Source organism: Molossus molossus, unplaced genomic scaffold, assembly GCF_014108415.1.
Source record: "Molossus molossus isolate mMolMol1 unplaced genomic scaffold, mMolMol1.p scaffold_m16_p_8, whole genome shotgun sequence".
In the NCBI taxonomy this organism is placed as follows: Eukaryota; Metazoa; Chordata; class Mammalia; order Chiroptera; family Molossidae; genus Molossus; species Molossus molossus.
Window position 1 is genome coordinate 30,965,149 of NW_023425402.1, and position 17,238 is coordinate 30,982,386.

Below are 17,238 nucleotides of genomic sequence, written 5' to 3' on the forward strand. Positions count from 1 at the left end.
GATCTAAATCTATTTGGGAAATCTTAAAAAAAAAAAAATTATGACACTTGCCATTGCCAGGGAAATATATGTCAAGCATAAATCTATTAAATAAATAGATATCATGCATTAAATGGTTATTTTATCATATTATGAACTTCATGTCAGTTTTATTTTTCCTTCACATTGATATTCTGGATCCTAAAAAAGATAAATTGTTCATAATACACTTCATCTTTTGATTTACTTACAGAGTGCAACTGAATAGGAATTAGCTTTAAAAGAGGTCATCCATGAGCAAAATGTCAACAGGATTGTTATACTGTCTAAACAGAATAATATATAATATGAAGTAAGAGTGACTTAATTAACTAAATCTGTGTCAGCAGAATGTACTTTTTCTCTAGTGAAAACATTGAAAAAAAGACAGATAACTGCATTGTGACAATTAATCTATTCATATTTCAGTGTGAGTATAAGAAATAAGGAACCATATGAGCTATTTATGTTCGGATAAATAGATAAAACATACACATACTCATTCTTTTGAGTCTACACCAACATTCTCACACACACACAAATTGTACTTTAGAGGGTTACAAAAGATGACCCTCCCAACATAAAAAAAAAAAAATGATAAAAATAAAACACAACAAAATTACTATCTACAAATTCTAAATCATTATTTAAAAGGTATTCTGATGCTACTATGAAGCTCATTTAAGAATCTCTCGCACTGTCTGGTTTGGTTCAGCGGTTGGACCGTCGGTCTGTGAAGCAGAGAGTCCTGGGTTTGGTTCCAGCTAGGGACATGCACCAAAAACAAACAAACAAAAAAGAATCTCTTTACTTTTTCTTTCCCTGTGCTACTATGTGTTAATTAGGTTTCTATGAAATAGACATGCTGATTTTCCACCAGGTAAAGAACATTTTCTTGGTTATTTTTTCTCAGTTGAATATGATTTTGGGGTGATTTCTCACTGTGTGGGACTAGATGAGACAAGCTCTCATTACTTTGTGATATTTGGACAGGCATATTGGACACATGGTGGAAGACCTCAGGCTTCAGTGCTGAGCATACCAAGCTATGTCCACAACATGTGGCGGCTACCAGCTCCAGCAATTGTTTTTTTTTTAATTTATGTTGTGTTGTTGTTTAAAGTATTACAGATGTCCTCCCTTTGCCCCCCATTGACCCTCTTCTCCCACCCCCAACTCCTACTTTCCCCAACCTAATGTCTGTGCCCTTTGGTTGTGCATATATACATATAAGTTCTTTGGTTTATCTCTTCCCACACCTCCTACCCCCATCCCTCTGAGGTTTATCAGTCCGTTCCCTGCTTCCATGAGTCTGGATCTATTTTGATTACAACTTACTTTGTCCATGATGTTCATAAATAAGTGAGATCATGTGGTATTTGTCTTCCTCTGACTGGCTTATTTCTCTCAGCATAATACTCTCCAGGTCCCTCAATGTTGTCTCAAACGGTAAGTGATCTTTCTCTCTTAAACTGCATAGTATTCCATTGTGTATATTAACCACAGCATTTTTATCCACTCATTTATTGATGAACACTTAGGCTATTTTCAGATCTTAGCTATTGTTAATAGCATTGCTATGAACATAGGGGTACATATATTCTTTCTGGTTAGTGTTTCAGGCTTCTTAGGTATATTCCTAGAAGTGGAATCACTGGGTCAAAAGGCAATGCCATTTTGAAGTTTTTGAGGAGACACAATAATATGTTTTCCACAGTGGCTGCACCAGTCTGCATTCTCATGAGCAGTGTACTAGAGTCCCCTTTTCTCCACACTTTCGCCAATACTTGTTGTTGGAAGATTTGTTGGTGGCAGCCATTCTGGCAGGTGTGATACCTTATAGTCATTTTAATTTATATCTCTCTGATTATTAGAGATGTTGAGCATTTTTTTCATATGTCTCCTGGCCATTTGTATGTCCTGTTTAGAGAAGTATCTATTCGGATCCTCTGCCCATTTTTAATTGGATTGTTTGTCTTCCTTTTGAGGTGTCAGGAACTGTTTTTATGTTACAATCTGGCATGGATTTACCACACATCCTGATTATTCAAAAGATGTACATCTTGATTCTTATATGAAACTTTTCTGATATTAAATTTTGAAAGATAATTCATACTTAAATAATTACAGACCAACCAATGGGAGACAAACTCAAAGGCTTTTCAGGCCAGATTTATTCCCTGGGCCTCCAGATAAGTCATTCTTCGTCTTTACTTTCTAATCATGTAGAAGGAGAGACGATGGCTTTCCAGCCTGATGGACAACTTACTTTCTAAATGAGCAGATAGGTTGACTTTCAAATAGAAAACTAAGAGATACAAGATATGTGAGAATATTTTCTACAACAATTTTGTGAATCAGGATACTCTGGTTATGCCTTTTTTGGTAGTAAGATAGACCAGCACTCTATGTAGTAATCTTTTTTTTTTTTTTTTTTATCCTCACCCGAGGACACTTTTTCATTCTTTGTTCAGATAGAGCAGGAGGGAGAGAGAGAGAGAAACATCGATGTGAAAGGGACACATCGAGTGGCTGCCACCCGCACGACCAACCAGGGCCGGGGACAAACTGCAACCGAGGTACGTGCCCTTAGCGGGAACCGAACCCGGGTCTCTCCGGACCGCAGGCCGACGCTCTAACCGCTGAGCCAAACCGGCCAGGGCTGTAGTAATCTTAATATACAAAAAGAGAGAAATAATTTCAACACATAAATATTTAAGTACAAAATATTTAGCTAAGTATACATCATTGTCAGAAGAGACATGGTTTTAAGTTGGAAATGAATATGCTTTGCTATAAACTTATTTACAATAGATTTGTAAGATGTTCTTCATAGTCAGGAAATCTGAGCCACCTCTGCTTCTCACAGGGCAGCCCAGGATCGGTTTTTCTGATGCAATCGGGTTTTATTCCCAGCCATCCACTCAGTCCAACAATCCTGTTGTAGCAAAATGAGTTTCTGCTAACAGAAAAAAAGTTTCTTTCTTAATGTGTGAAAACTTCAGGTTTTCAAAAAATTCTCAGATTCAGCCTCCCTTAATCTAAAAATTAATCAATAAAATATGTTTTTGATTCATGGGATACATAATTTGTTTAAGATTTATAAAGGGAATATACATCAGGTCCTCCCTTGACATTTCACTTATTAATTTTCTGGTGTAGTCTTTTACAATATGTGACACATATCATCTCTTGTTTTATGAATATGCAGGACAGTTCTTATACAAATTGATTCTAGTAGGTGGCAATTAACTGATCTGATGCAATCACAGGCATCACTGAGAACTAAACCAGATGATCGATCATGAAGACAACCTTTGTCAAAAAAGCACCAGGAGTCTCTGAAAAGGTTTTAACTATATAAATGTTCTGACTTTGCTTGGGGATAGAATTTCTACTCTTCGATCTAAATTTAATTGCATGGATAACAAGAAGTAACAAATTATTTGGGGTTCTGACTAATTAAGCTTGTCAGTAAGCGCCTCAGGCACTGGTCCTATTTGTTTGATTAACTTGACAGCCTAGAGGATGGGAGAGTTGCCTTCCTTATTTTATCTTTGTCTTCCTGATTCTCTGCTCCCCTACACAATCTAAGCAGTTTGAGAAGAATGCATGTGGAACAATTTTATCTTCTTTTACCTAAGTTAAGCCAACTTCTTTACCTAAGTGAGGGATAAAACAATAAACATTTTTTTTTTTTAAGACAAGAGCATGGTAGTAGACATATGTGATGATTGATACATAAATGTCTCTTAAATTAGATCTGATTGTATTAAATTAGATCTGGTTGTTAGATAAATGACTAGAAACCAATTAATTTGAAATTCAGATAAAAAAATAATATTTTAGTGGTATTTCCCATGTAATGTTCAGATATCTGTATTCTTATTTTCAGTATCTGGCCACTTAGACTAAATTTATATTCCAGATCAAGTGCAGAGACTTTATTTTCTAATATAAGTTGAGAGAACTTAGATAAAACTAATGATGGAAATCTGACCTAACTCACTTGGACATATTCCTGTTCTTCTTAATTGTCCTGCAACCTGTTAGTTTTTCCTGCTTATCACATTTCCCAGAAGCTAGCCATGGTCTTTATCAAGCTGTCCATATCAAATCACTGCTATTTTTACTAAAATTTTCAATTTGTCATTATTATATGGGAGACTCAGTCTATATTAGATAGCTTGTTCTAATCAGCTAATATATTTTCCAAGATTCAGGCAAATAAAGAGTCTTTTCTGTCAGTTAAACTCCTACCTATAAGGGAATCAAGGCACATCTTAATATCCATTATGATAAAAAATAACTTTATTAATACAAAATACCAAGAAACAAGAAAAAATCTTTATATGTTGATTCTAGGCTCATTCAAGATAATATCATTTCATTTCCTTTGCTCTGACTTTCTTCTAAAGTTCTCCTTATTATATATCCAAGAAAATGTATACACATTGCATATGACACATAACATTTTCTACATTATATTGATTTATCATATATCCATATACTCATTACTCACAGAAAGAAAAATGGGAATGCAGTACAAAATAAATTTACTTTATTCAAAAATCTTAACTAGGCTGTGCCTTAAATTATAGGAAAATCCTTTAAAATGTATATTGTAAAGGTTATCCTCTGTATATATTTTTTTTTATTTACCAATATTTCATGGTGACTCCTGCACTGTGCAGATATCTATACAGAAATCATAATGATATTAATTAAAGTTTAGTTTTGAATTTTGAATTGTATGAGTTAGGGCCCTTGTTCATTCCATTCTTTTTTTCTCAGAGAAAATACTAAGCACTAACTTAAAATAAACTGAACACTATAAAATAAACTGAAAATACTTTTGCATGTTATATTATTTTGGAATTTTACAGTATATTATTCTTTAAATTTTGTTGTAGATTTAGTTAACATTTATTTATTTTAAAAGTGTGTTGATTTGCCTTCAAATGCCAATATATACTAAAAAAATTAGACCAAAATTTCAGTGTAACTGCAGGTACATTTTCTTCAATTAATCACACACAAGATCAAAGAGAAACTGGGAAGACAAACAATAGAAATGTATTGGCTACACAAGTAGGGCTGGCAAACTGTAAGAGACGATCTGTCTGCTTTCTACTGGAACATGGTAAGAACGAACCTTGAGGACTTAAGCGCAGTCACTGGTATCACTTGGGAGAAAGGCCAGTGGTTCACATCATTAGAAAAAGGGTTTAAAGCTTCAGATTTAATTTTTTTTTTAATTATCAGTATAGCAAAACAGTTCCCAATAATGCAAAACAGTCTATGGGGGGATTGATTTTCTCTTATGAATTTGTGTTTGTTACATTGAGTTTTTCTTTAAAATTCAAAATTTGGGGTGAATTTTTAGCTATTAAATATATTTATAGATGGATTAAAATATAATATCTTAGAACATTTTCCTACTATAAAATAAGTATATATATATACATATATATATATATATACAGTATACTTAATAAAATACCTTAAATGCCAAATTTTGAGAATTTTTTTCTTTAAATTTAAATATTAAATTATTCAGTTAGGACATATGTTTACTAAACAGTTCAACCATTGAAGCTTCAATTTGTATAAATACATTTTTATACTGTCACCTCAGGGAATTTCTGGATTGAAGTAATTTACTTGATATGTTCTAGTCCTCTGAAGGATGGAACTCAAACCTCTAAATAACGTAGCAAGGCAATAAATACCTGCTCAGAGAGTTGTGGGACAGCAGTTACCAGTCTGCAATGTAATATGTGAATATTTCCTCTTGATACCACAAACAACTCTCATCTTTGTCTTAGTGCCATTGCTGGAGTCCCCCCCATTCTATGAGGGTTTTCATGCTCTGTAACCTGGTGGTTTCCAAATCTGCCCATCTCTCACTGAGCAAAGGCAAATATCACACCAATGTCTAAAATGCCCTGAACCACAATGATGGAGAGAAATCAAAGCCCTTTTCCAGTCCCACACTCAGCATTAGGCAGTTGGATGAAATGATCCAAGTTCTAAAGTTGTTTGGGTCCCCAGATTTTACTATAGCCCATTCCAGATACTGTAGTCATTAGCGTCTCATTGGATGACTTGGCCACGATGAGTACTCTACCAAAGAGGAAAGCTGCTGAGTATTTAAGATTATAAACTATTTTCCATACTGCATGTCTAGATCAGAAGTAAATTATGCTCTAGTAACCTGCTTATAAGCCTAGGGACTAACATCCTGAATGCCAATGTGTCTCTTAGGTCTAGCGCAATTGTACCTAGATTCTCTCACTGCATTTTTATTAATGACATGACGGCATCTTTCCTAGCCAACATTCCCTCTGCAGCTCTGGTTCTCTGCTAAGCTTTAGCAAGACACACTGAACAATAGTTCTCAGCCTATGCCGGACCACTTGTAGCATTAAGATTCCAGTTTACCTTGTATATAATGTATACCTGAAGCTCTACCCACATTTTGGAGTAAAATCTCAGCTGGCTAGCAAGTGGTTGGCATCACATTCTTAAATTCCAACTACTCTACAAGCATCACATTGTAATTTGGTTAAGGTTGCATATTTTGTGTGTTGGGGGAGTGGATCCCTAAGGCCCCATTTTGTTCAATAGGCTTTCAAATCAGTCCTCAGCAATGTCCCTTAAGGGATCACTCTGCTCTTTCAGAAACAATGTCTTCTAAAATAGCCATATATCCTTGATGACTAGGGCTTCTGGACGTGCTCATCAAAACTAGCTGAGGATAGCACTTTTTCCATAATATAGTTCCCACTTGAGAAAGAAATATTTAGCATCCTATCAATCTTCATCCTAAGTTAATATTTATAATTCTAGCTATAAATTCTACTCAGTTCCAGTTATTCTGCAGATGAGAAGCTGCTGCTTAGATTTTAGTCTCTGTGGCTGCATCCTATCACCTGTTGATAGACCACTCCCTGAATCGACATGTCCTCCCATTACATCTCAGGATACCTCTCAGTTCAAGCTTCCAATGCAGAATATCATTGGCTGCGTGCTCAGGGTTCCATACAAGAGGCTTTCAAACATAAACTTACACCATGCTTGTGACCTCCAGGCCACTTCCAGTGAATGTAGATAGCCTAGTATTTATATTGATGCATTATGATTATGCATGTGAATCTTCTGTAGAGCATTTTAAAAACACGAGCTCAGCCCTCACTTCCTATTTACTAAATCAGAATCCTGAGGAGGTGGTCTAGTGTAAGCATGTATTTTTTAAAATAACAGAAGTGATTGTGATGTGTTATGGAGTCTCTGAAATACTGATTTACTCATGGGATTCTCATCCTCCCCAGTTTCTTGAGTCCTATAGGCAATTGAACTCAAACTCTGATAATTTCAGAGGTGTAGCAAGGTCTAAGAACTAAAAGGAATCTCAATAAAGGTATATGATCTTCACACCTGTCTTAAAGCTACTATATATGTATGTATTACTGTGTGACCACAAGACACCTGCTTCATTTCTATGAACCTTATGTTTTTCTTTGTAAAATACATCTATGTATCAGTGAACTGTAAAAGAAGTCCTGGAAGACATACCACACCACAGAAAAAAGTGGGATGCACCTTTTCTGAGAAACAATTAGCTCTTGATTATATACATGAAAAAAATGACAGGATCAGAAGTAACACTGCAGTCATATATCTATATCTATATTTATGTTCATATACTCATTCACACTTACACCCATGCCAAGCCCATTGGTCTCTTTTGAGTTTTTGTTGCAGATTTATTTTTTTTCACTATGGAAGTTAAACTTTTTTTGTCTCAGTGTTTTAAGCACAGCAATGAAAAAAGGGGAGTCTTTCTTGCTCTGAGAGGGCACAGAACACCAACTTAGATCAGGTAAGATTTAGGCGGAGTTAACCAGATAAAGGGCTTGATGCCTGAGGAGAAAGATACTGGGGAGAGGAGTTTTGCTTTGTGTCCGTCAGACACAGAAATGTAGCAAACTCACATGGAGCTTTAAAGGATGGCCAGAGAGCCCCAACACCAGAGATCATGTGAAACAAAAGCTATCACCAGCTGTCCAATCCCTGGGATCTTAGCATGCGTACAAACTCTGTAGGTTTTTTACTCAAAAGAAAATCTAAAAATAGCTAAAGAGATACAGATAAGGCCTGATATTCATTTATTCATCCTTTATTTCCTTTCTTATTCTTCTCCCTCTCCCTCCCCACAATTAAGTCATCATCATTATCATCACTAGCAGTAGCATCCAACATGGCATATATTTGTTAATGATATGTGGCAGGACTAAGGTAAGCATTTTACATGCAGTATCTCATTTAATCTTCATACCAATCATGCAAAGTAGCTGCTATTAATTTGTGCCTTATTAAAATGAACTGACTGAGGCTTAGAAATATTAAGTGACTTATATAAGGCAACACAAGTGATGGCAAAGCTGTCTATCTCAAAAACCCCTTTTGAATGTGCAGCTTTTTGGGGTTGAAAGGGCGTGCTGTAAAATTTCATTCTACTATAATTAAGAAAATGCCACAAACCACTCGGTATTATTCCAAACCGAAGTTGTTCATCTTTTACATGAAGAAGTTATTTGTGATGGTCTAACTAATACGTATATATGATAATATGTTTATAAATTCAAATATGAAGTGATTGACCTAAACTCCAGAAGCTGATTTTTAGAAAGCTCTTAATTTCTGTTTAAATCAGGGTAACTGGCAAAAGACTACAGAAATTAGACCAATACTCTTTTTCTGTGTATATACACACACATGTGCATGTACACATGCACATATGCTTGTTTCCACAAATACATGTTCATTTACTAACACAAGGTTTCCTACACTTTTCACTATTGATAAATTCTTCACAGATAAATGGGAAGTTGGGATGACAAAGAGTTAGAACATAAGGGCATTCTTAACTGATGGAGAGAGAGAATTTACTCTCCTTGGCCATTGTTCTTGTCAGCTAATACACTGTTGAAGTACACCTATTCTTCTGGAGGAAGATGTGCTTTTTCTCTTATTATCTTCTCTAAAACATATGAACATTATGTGGCCATTTTTAAAAACAGTCTTATATAGTAGACTTAACCAATTAAAAATGGTAACATATCTAAATAGCAGAAATAAGCTTTTTAGAAAAAAATAAAATTACTGTGAACCAAACTATTTAATAAATTCTCAGAAATAAATTGTGAAGTCTAGAGTTGAATTCTAGTAATAGTTATATATGTATACAAATAATAACATAAAAATACAATGTATTGAAACAAATTGAAGCTAAATTTGTCTCATAGCTCTTGGAAAAGAAACTCATTTGTTGATATATGTTGGTTAATATTGGCAATGGAAATAGTTTTCAATAAATTCTAAATACTTTTTCAGCTGGGTGATTTCTGAGAATTGTCCATTTTATTAGAGCGTCTGAAAATAAAATTTCTTTCACCGATCTGTTATGTCTCACACAATATTTATGAAATTCAGTACTGCTCCATAGATTTTTTAAACCTCAAAATTTAACCATCTGTAAATCTCACTTCTCTACAATGAATCTTGGAATAAGAAAGAAGGGACGATATGTCTGAGCTTCAAAAGTCGATTTCACAAGTCCAAAGTACTAAAGCACATGCATTTCTTTACTCAGGTAGATCAACAAATCTTTCCTCAGGTTCTGTCTACTTTTACATTGCATATAACTTTTAAAAGTTTGATTATTTGTATCAAGGCTGACCAATTCAAAACATATTAGTGGAGAAGAAATGGGGTGTTTCAGAAAGACATATTAACTGTGATCAAATAGACAGTTGAGAATATATTTGATGAATTAAACAAGTCATCAGATGAATGAACTAAAATTCTATATTAGTTGTGGATTGTACAAGGAAAACAAGTCTAATCCATGGTAATGTAGAAAGGATAGAAAACTTACACCCATTATAATGAACAACTTTCATATATGTAATGTTAACTTATTTAAAAAAAAATTCTTAAAGTAAGGATCTGTGTAACAAAAGGTAGAGACTGGGTAATAAACATATATAAATAGATTTTATTTTACATAGACAAATTAGGCTATTTAGAATGGACAGGACCAAAGCACTTCATTTTGTTTTACCTAATTCTTGTGGTGTCTTTGTTAACTGGGTTTTGTTATTAGCTAATACGACAAGATTAAGATAAATTTATGGCTATATACTCAGTACCAGAGATGTTGCAACTAATCAGTTTAATCAAAAGACTTCATTGAAACTTTGGGATATTATTATAATTAATCAGTAATTGATTATTTTTAATACTTTCAAAATGATGTGAATCATTATTCCCAGCCTCTGTGAAAAACTATAATTTCATGCACAGATTTTCTGATTAGCAAATGTCAATACATACAGAGAGTAAAACTTCACTAAGTTATTACAAGTGAGGAGAAAACAATATATTATTATCTCCCAATCACAAGGGGATGGGAATGAAAAAGTTAGATGTATTCCCTTTGTTTTAAAAGCAAATGCACTGAAGCAGATGGAAGACTCCGAAGGAGAATAGTGCTTTGAAATAGAAGATGCAATGAAATGTGCTGCTAAAAACTCAAGGGATAACTCTCTCAGTCTTCATGATCATCTTTTATGTCTCTTTTAAGGTGATAAACTGCGAGTAATCAGTACATATGAAATAGAAACCTCTGTGCTCCACCCCAGTATCAAAGAAATTTAGAGCTAGAAGTACCATCTAGATAAATAGTTCAATGATTCTCAAATAGAAGTACACATCAAAATCACAAGGAATTATAAATGACTCAGGTACCTGGGTCCATCTACTGAATCAGAATTTTAATCATGTGTATTTTCAAAGGCAAACCCTTAGTTAAGAACAATTGAGTTCAACTCTTTCATTTTATTGAAAAAACTGATAACCCAACTAAAAGGGAAAAAAAAATACTTGCTTATATATATTTTGGTACTTAAATAAAAAATTGTCCTTAGATTAATAAAATAGTGCCACATATAATTAATTTGAATGAATATTCTAACAGTTCTTCATTTTATGTTTCCAATAAGTTTAGTGACTTGTAATAAGTCATAGAACAAGTCCACATCAAAGCTAGACAATCTCCAATACTCTTAGTGTTTTAAGCTACCAAAACTTACAACATGTTTAACCTAACCAAGTTAAAAAACAAACAATAAGAATTTCATTTCTTGAGGTTCACTGTTTCAGATGACATTCCATAGGACCTATGACTTGAAAGCAATGTTAGAATACAACACAGTCATAGCAAAGATTATATATAAGAACCAAGACATTTGAGGCTTGACAAATTTTGTCATGTTCCTATGTAACAGAAAAATTATTGAGAATAAATTTGTTACCATCTTCTTTTGCTACTAAAATGAAATTTTTATTTGTTCATCAAGGAGTGTGTAGACAATTCTGTGTTTTGAGAATTCTCACACTCCCAAATTCTGACACTGAGTCAGAATCTCTGTGTTATTCTCCATCAAATGAGATTAAGGAAATCTTTAAGAAGAGGGAGAGCATCAAAGAAATAAAGGCTTTTGTATTTGGACAAGAGCAGTTGGACTGAACCCACAATCATGACGGGTTTATAATCCTACAGAGAGCAGAAACTGAGGTTTTAGTGGTTCTCATTGGATGTGCAGAAGGGACAATTGGGACCGGACCACTAATTAGCTAAGCACCATGAACTTGAGGGGTGTGGAGAAGATCCTGGGGGCCAGATTTGGTATGAAAAGGATCAGAGTCATGTGGCAGATTATCTGTCCTCTGAAAGGGACCCCAGAACAGCCTGTCAGCAGCAGCCAAGACACACTAAAGAGCAAGGGTTATCCCTTCATAACCCTGGCTCCAGCTTCCTCTAGCTTTACTTTACAATCCAAAGGGAGGGACTGGGCTATTCTCAAATGACTGACAGGAAATTTTCACCCACATGTTGGTCAAAAGTAAAGGCAGTTTTATTTTTTACCATAAAGCATATTAATTCAGTTCAGTTATTGCTCCTGTTAGGAAGAACATTTTTAGCTCTAGTATACCAGTACATATAATATGTATAAATTTTAGCATACTTTGTGTATGAATAAAAACTTTGTTCTTTCCACATGTTAGTTCTATGGCACTATTTTAGTTTCTCCTGCTGTTATCAAAATTAAGCATTCATTATTCATGTAAGATACAGGGGAAAATGAAAGTAAAATGAGAGGGAAAATGCTAGAATAATTTGATCATACATATTTAAATGACTACAAAGAAACAGTTATTCTCAAACATGCCTAAGAAGTCACATGAGGGAATAAATCTCATTCTACCCATTCTTAACATTTGTATCTCATTCCATGCTAAGCATGAACATTTCTGTTTTTCTCCCATCATTTCATTGGGTTTATCGAACCACAAAGAAAGGGAAAGAAGAAATCTGGCTCATTGTTCCAAAATACTTCTCATCCTGGTTTCAAAGTCTTCTGACTTTTTTATTTTTTATGTAAACTCATGTTCATGATACCACATAGCCTCATAAGGAAATGCTGCAAAAGTAAAAATGTTCATTTGAAGTTACATTGTACTAAGTTCAAAGAAGCCAGCTCACCTCTGCTACATTACCTGGATTGGTCCCAGAGTACGACCCATATAAAAATGCTGCTGACTCTGTAGCCAAATGCGAGTGTCTTATAGATTGAGCAACATCACATTTCTGTTTATCACAATTACTAAATGTTTTTTCAGAAACATCACTGTCCATGTCTTTCTTTTCTCTTGCACTTCAAAGCCCTCAGCATTTCATGGTTAGTGTTCTACTAGTGAATTGATGACAGAAAGCAAATATAAAACTGAAATTGGGCTTTGCTTTATATCGAAATGATCAGCTTTTAGTTCTTCCTGCCGGACTTTGTTTCTTTGCAATTATTTTTTATTTGTTTCAATTCACTATTATAGAGTGTATTATTTGTCCAATTATGTACCATTATTCCTAAACAAAAATGCAATATTTATCATGATAGTGGTGCAATAGTTAATTTAGCTATTAACTATTAACTATAGTTAATCAAACCTACATATTCCAGAGGAAGGACTGGCCCTTTACTGGGTTCGGGAAATCATCCCTGAGCCTTGGAATGTCTTGCCTGATAACGGTGTGCTTGATCCCTCACACTAGGGCTGTGCCAAATAGTTTATGTTAATGATGTGATTTACAAAGGAAGCCTGTTTTTTAACCTGAGGCTTTGGACCATGCTGAAGTAGTTTGAACGCTGTCGCAGTTGAAGCTGGTTTAGCTAAAGTCTGTGCCTTGTGAGTGACACGAATAAAAGCCCTGGACACCAAGGCTTAAGTGAGCTTCTTGATTGGCAACACTTCAGTCAAGTTGTCACACATGATTTCTGAGAGAATTAAGTGCTATACACACGTCTCCTTTTGCTACTTTTAATCTGTAATAAACCCTAACCATAAAGGTACTGACTCTTTCTAGTCAATCATCAAATTTGAAGGTAATGTTGGAGCCTCAGATACAACATCTAAAAGCTATCGAATGCTTTGAGCACTTAAAAATTTTTAAACAATTTGTTGCTTCCATAACATTTTCTCTTGGGAGAATATCACCACATCAATGATATTTCATGTTGTAATTGATATATGAATTATAGTTAGAGTTAGGTAATATCAATAATCTCCTTGTATATTATATTTAAATCAACTAATAAAATATGATAATCTAGCTGTAAACCTTTTAGAGAATTTTATTTCCTTTCCAATCCCGCTGCTTTTTGCTGTGTTTCATTATTCTTTCTCCCCTCAGCTTTATGGGGGTACAATTGATAAATTGTATAGACTGCTATTAAGTATAGTTACTATACTATACATTAGACCCACAGAACGTATAACTGAAGAGTTGTACCTTTTGATTAGCATCTGCCTATTTCCCCCAAAACCCAGCTGCTGACAAACTAGTGTTCTACATTCTGTTTCTATGAATTCTGCCTTTCTTTAATTCTTATTTTTTATTCTTATTATACAATTTCTGAAAGTATGAAGCAAGGTTTTAAACATCCTAGTCTAAAGTTAGTCTGAATAACTTCTTACTGGCAATTTATAAAATGGACAAATGAGAGAATACTATACTTGGAAGCTTTATTATCTGATAGAACACAGCATCTAAAGTTGCAGTCCTTGACTTTCCAAATGATTGGCATAGTGTCACACAGAGAAGCTGTGGCAAGGTCAGGGCTAGACGTTGAATATTATGATTATGGTTAGAAAGCTTTTTCTGCTATAATAAACTCCTATTATTGCTGAATTTATAGCTGAAATCATAGACTAAAATAAAGTTTAATCACATTATGGAAATTAGATGATTTACCTGCAAGTAAAAGGGACTCTAATTTAAGCCACATTTAAAAATAGGCCATAAGTGATCTCACATAATTAGATCTAGAGGTTGGGCAGGCACCTGGGTGGGGTGGGGGTGGGGCCTCAGTCAGCTCAACAATTGATCAGGAGCCAGGTTTCTTCTGTCTCTTGGTTTTGCATCCTTCATAGTCATACATTCTTAAGCAGCATCTTACCTCCATCCCTGAGGTCTGTAAATAGCAACAGTAATTATATGTATAATTCCAGAAGTTTGAAGGTCTAGGACAGGTCACTACCTTTTACTTACATCTTATTTACTTTCCCCAGAAAGAACTTCACTCATTGCAGAAACCAGTTAGGGTTCCATATCCATTCCATCCATTCCTATAGGGATCCCCGAAAGTGGATGGGATTAGCATGACTGATTTACACAAATTATCTGGTGTGAATTAAGAGGAAGCATTAGGCCACTACACCTATGTAAATGGTGGTTGGATAGCTGATGGACCATCTCTGTTTCTGGACACAGCTGTCCAAACATTAGTTATAATTCTTCATTTAGGTGTCTGCCTTCCTTGTGGGAAAGACATGCTTTGCCACAGGCGATCCTTTCATTGTAAAAACAAACAATATTGGTACACAGATGGTCAAAATATGTGCATGAAAGCAAGTCTGTTTTTCAAAGTGTTTTTTCCTACCCCAGCTAGTGCAGTCCTTTGGTGAAAATTAGCTCTGTTGCTAAAGAATACACTGTAGGCCTATACTAGTATTACAGCATTAACCCATATTGTCTGTCATTTATTTTCTGAAGTCAGTCAGTGAATACAACTTGAGTAGGGTTTTGTTTTTTTTTTAATGTCAGGCTTTTTGAAAAATGGAGAGTCTGAGGGGATCCCATTGATTTGCCAACTGTGTCACTCCATTTAAGGTAGAATAGCACATGCTTGTGACAAAGGCAGTGACAAATGGATATACACTAAGGGACGTACCAGCACAGAAAAATGAAGAAAATGATGGAAGTATACAGCATGAGATAGAAATCAAAATAAAATTCAAGATGATATATATATATATATATATATATATATATATATATATATAAAATACCTTGAACTAGGTAAAAGTACATACATGTAAGATTAACAGCACTTTTCAAAATAATTTCTGAAATTTCACACAAATTCAATATCACTAAGAGTTGTGAAATAGGAGTGAGCAATTTGTTCTATAGTATTTACAACAGTCTATATATAGTGGTTAATAGAACAGTTTTTACTATTATTAAGTGAAAAAAATATTGCTTGAGTTTCTGTTTTCTAATCTTAGTAACAACTCACATGTATGTATATGCACCAACATACCACAGAGGCTAACGTTAACAATTTACGTGGGGTGAATTTATGCTAGCACACATGAAGACACACGAATAACAGTCATGGGCACTCACGAGATGCAGATCTTTGCAGGTAGAATTGTGCTCACAGGCATTCAGGACGCAGCCATTCATGGCCTGGTCACATCTCGGGCCCATGCAGCCAGGACTGCATAGGCAAGGGAAGCCACCAACCACTGCAAACCACAGAAGAGAGAAAACTATGAACATCCCTTTATCATGGAATAGGTAATACTAGTTACTGTAAGGAAGGTTGTGCTCATCTAAATGCATTTTACTTTCAACCAACAATTGTGAATTGTTATATTGAATACTCCAGTACACAATTTTCTACAATGTTCCCTAAAATACAGTACTGCTCAGTTCTACTTAAACCCCTCAATTATTTAAAATAAGAATCTTCACAAATGAGAATAGTAATAAACATGCCGTAATAACTTGCAAAGTAACAATGAAAACATCCAGTTTTCTTTCTCTGTTTCTTTCTGTCGGTAAACAATACTTATGATCAATCGGTGACTTTTGTATCAGTTGACTTTTCCCAGATTGTTTTAGGTTTAATAAACCAGACGTTAACTGGTTGTTAAAGCTCTCGGTGCGGCAAGGTACACTAAAGTGCACAGAGATCTGAAAGTTGATTTTGAACTACTTAAGCCTTTGTTCAAAAGAGCTTCTGCCTTTCATCATAATCTTTTAAAAGTCATGATCAGAACATGTCCTCTATTTTATCTCTAATGATGGAAAAAGAACAGTCTCTGAAGCATCTCAAGGAAATGGAGACATGAATTACAGTTGGAGCAAGCACGGATTTATAGCTGTTTCTATAAATTCCTGGGTTCCTCATTATCCCCGAGACTTACCAGGTAATCTGCACTGCCACTCTGGCTCTGTGGAAGTACCTGCTATTACTCTCATTAAATGCTTAGAACCTGGGTGACAAAAGCATTTTTAATGTAATGTGAGGTACTTAGCTAGCTTCTAGACTTCTACAGCCATGCTCTCTGCAGCTCATGTAACGGGGCCCCTACGGAGTACAAGCCAGCACACAGCCCTCAAAGGGAAACAAGGGAGACCCAAAATATAGCCGCTCTTCAGGCAGAAGTGTGCTTCTGTTTCACTTTATTATTTTCATCTGCACCTTAGTTTTCAATGTCTCATTCAATATAGGTGATTAATTAATATGTAGGTATAGTTATAAATACATTAACGAGATAGAATTTTATCAGTTGGTGCATCATTATGTGTTAAAAATGGCATTCTGCATGTCAACAAATGAAAACCAAATGTTGCCTGGCTGGTGTGGCTCAGTGATTGAGCGTGGACCCATGCACCAAGAGGTGGCCAGTTCGATTCCTGGTCAGGGCACATGCCCAAGTTGTGGGTCAAATCCCCAGTGGGGGTGATGCAGTAGGTCAATCAATGTTCTTTCTCATCGATGTTTCTCTCTCTCTCTGCCC

At 35.0% G+C, this 17,238-nt stretch overlaps 1 protein-coding gene across 1 annotated transcript in view; it reads right to left on the reverse strand.

The window, feature by feature from the left end:
- Window positions 1-17,238, reverse strand: part of EYS (eyes shut homolog) — a 1,629,530-nt gene that overhangs the window by 1,075,911 nt on the left and 536,381 nt on the right. Inside the window, 1 exon segment of the mRNA XM_036248740.1 lies at window positions 15,836-15,957. Within this exon segment, the coding sequence (XP_036104633.1) occupies window positions 15,836-15,957 (122 nt within the window).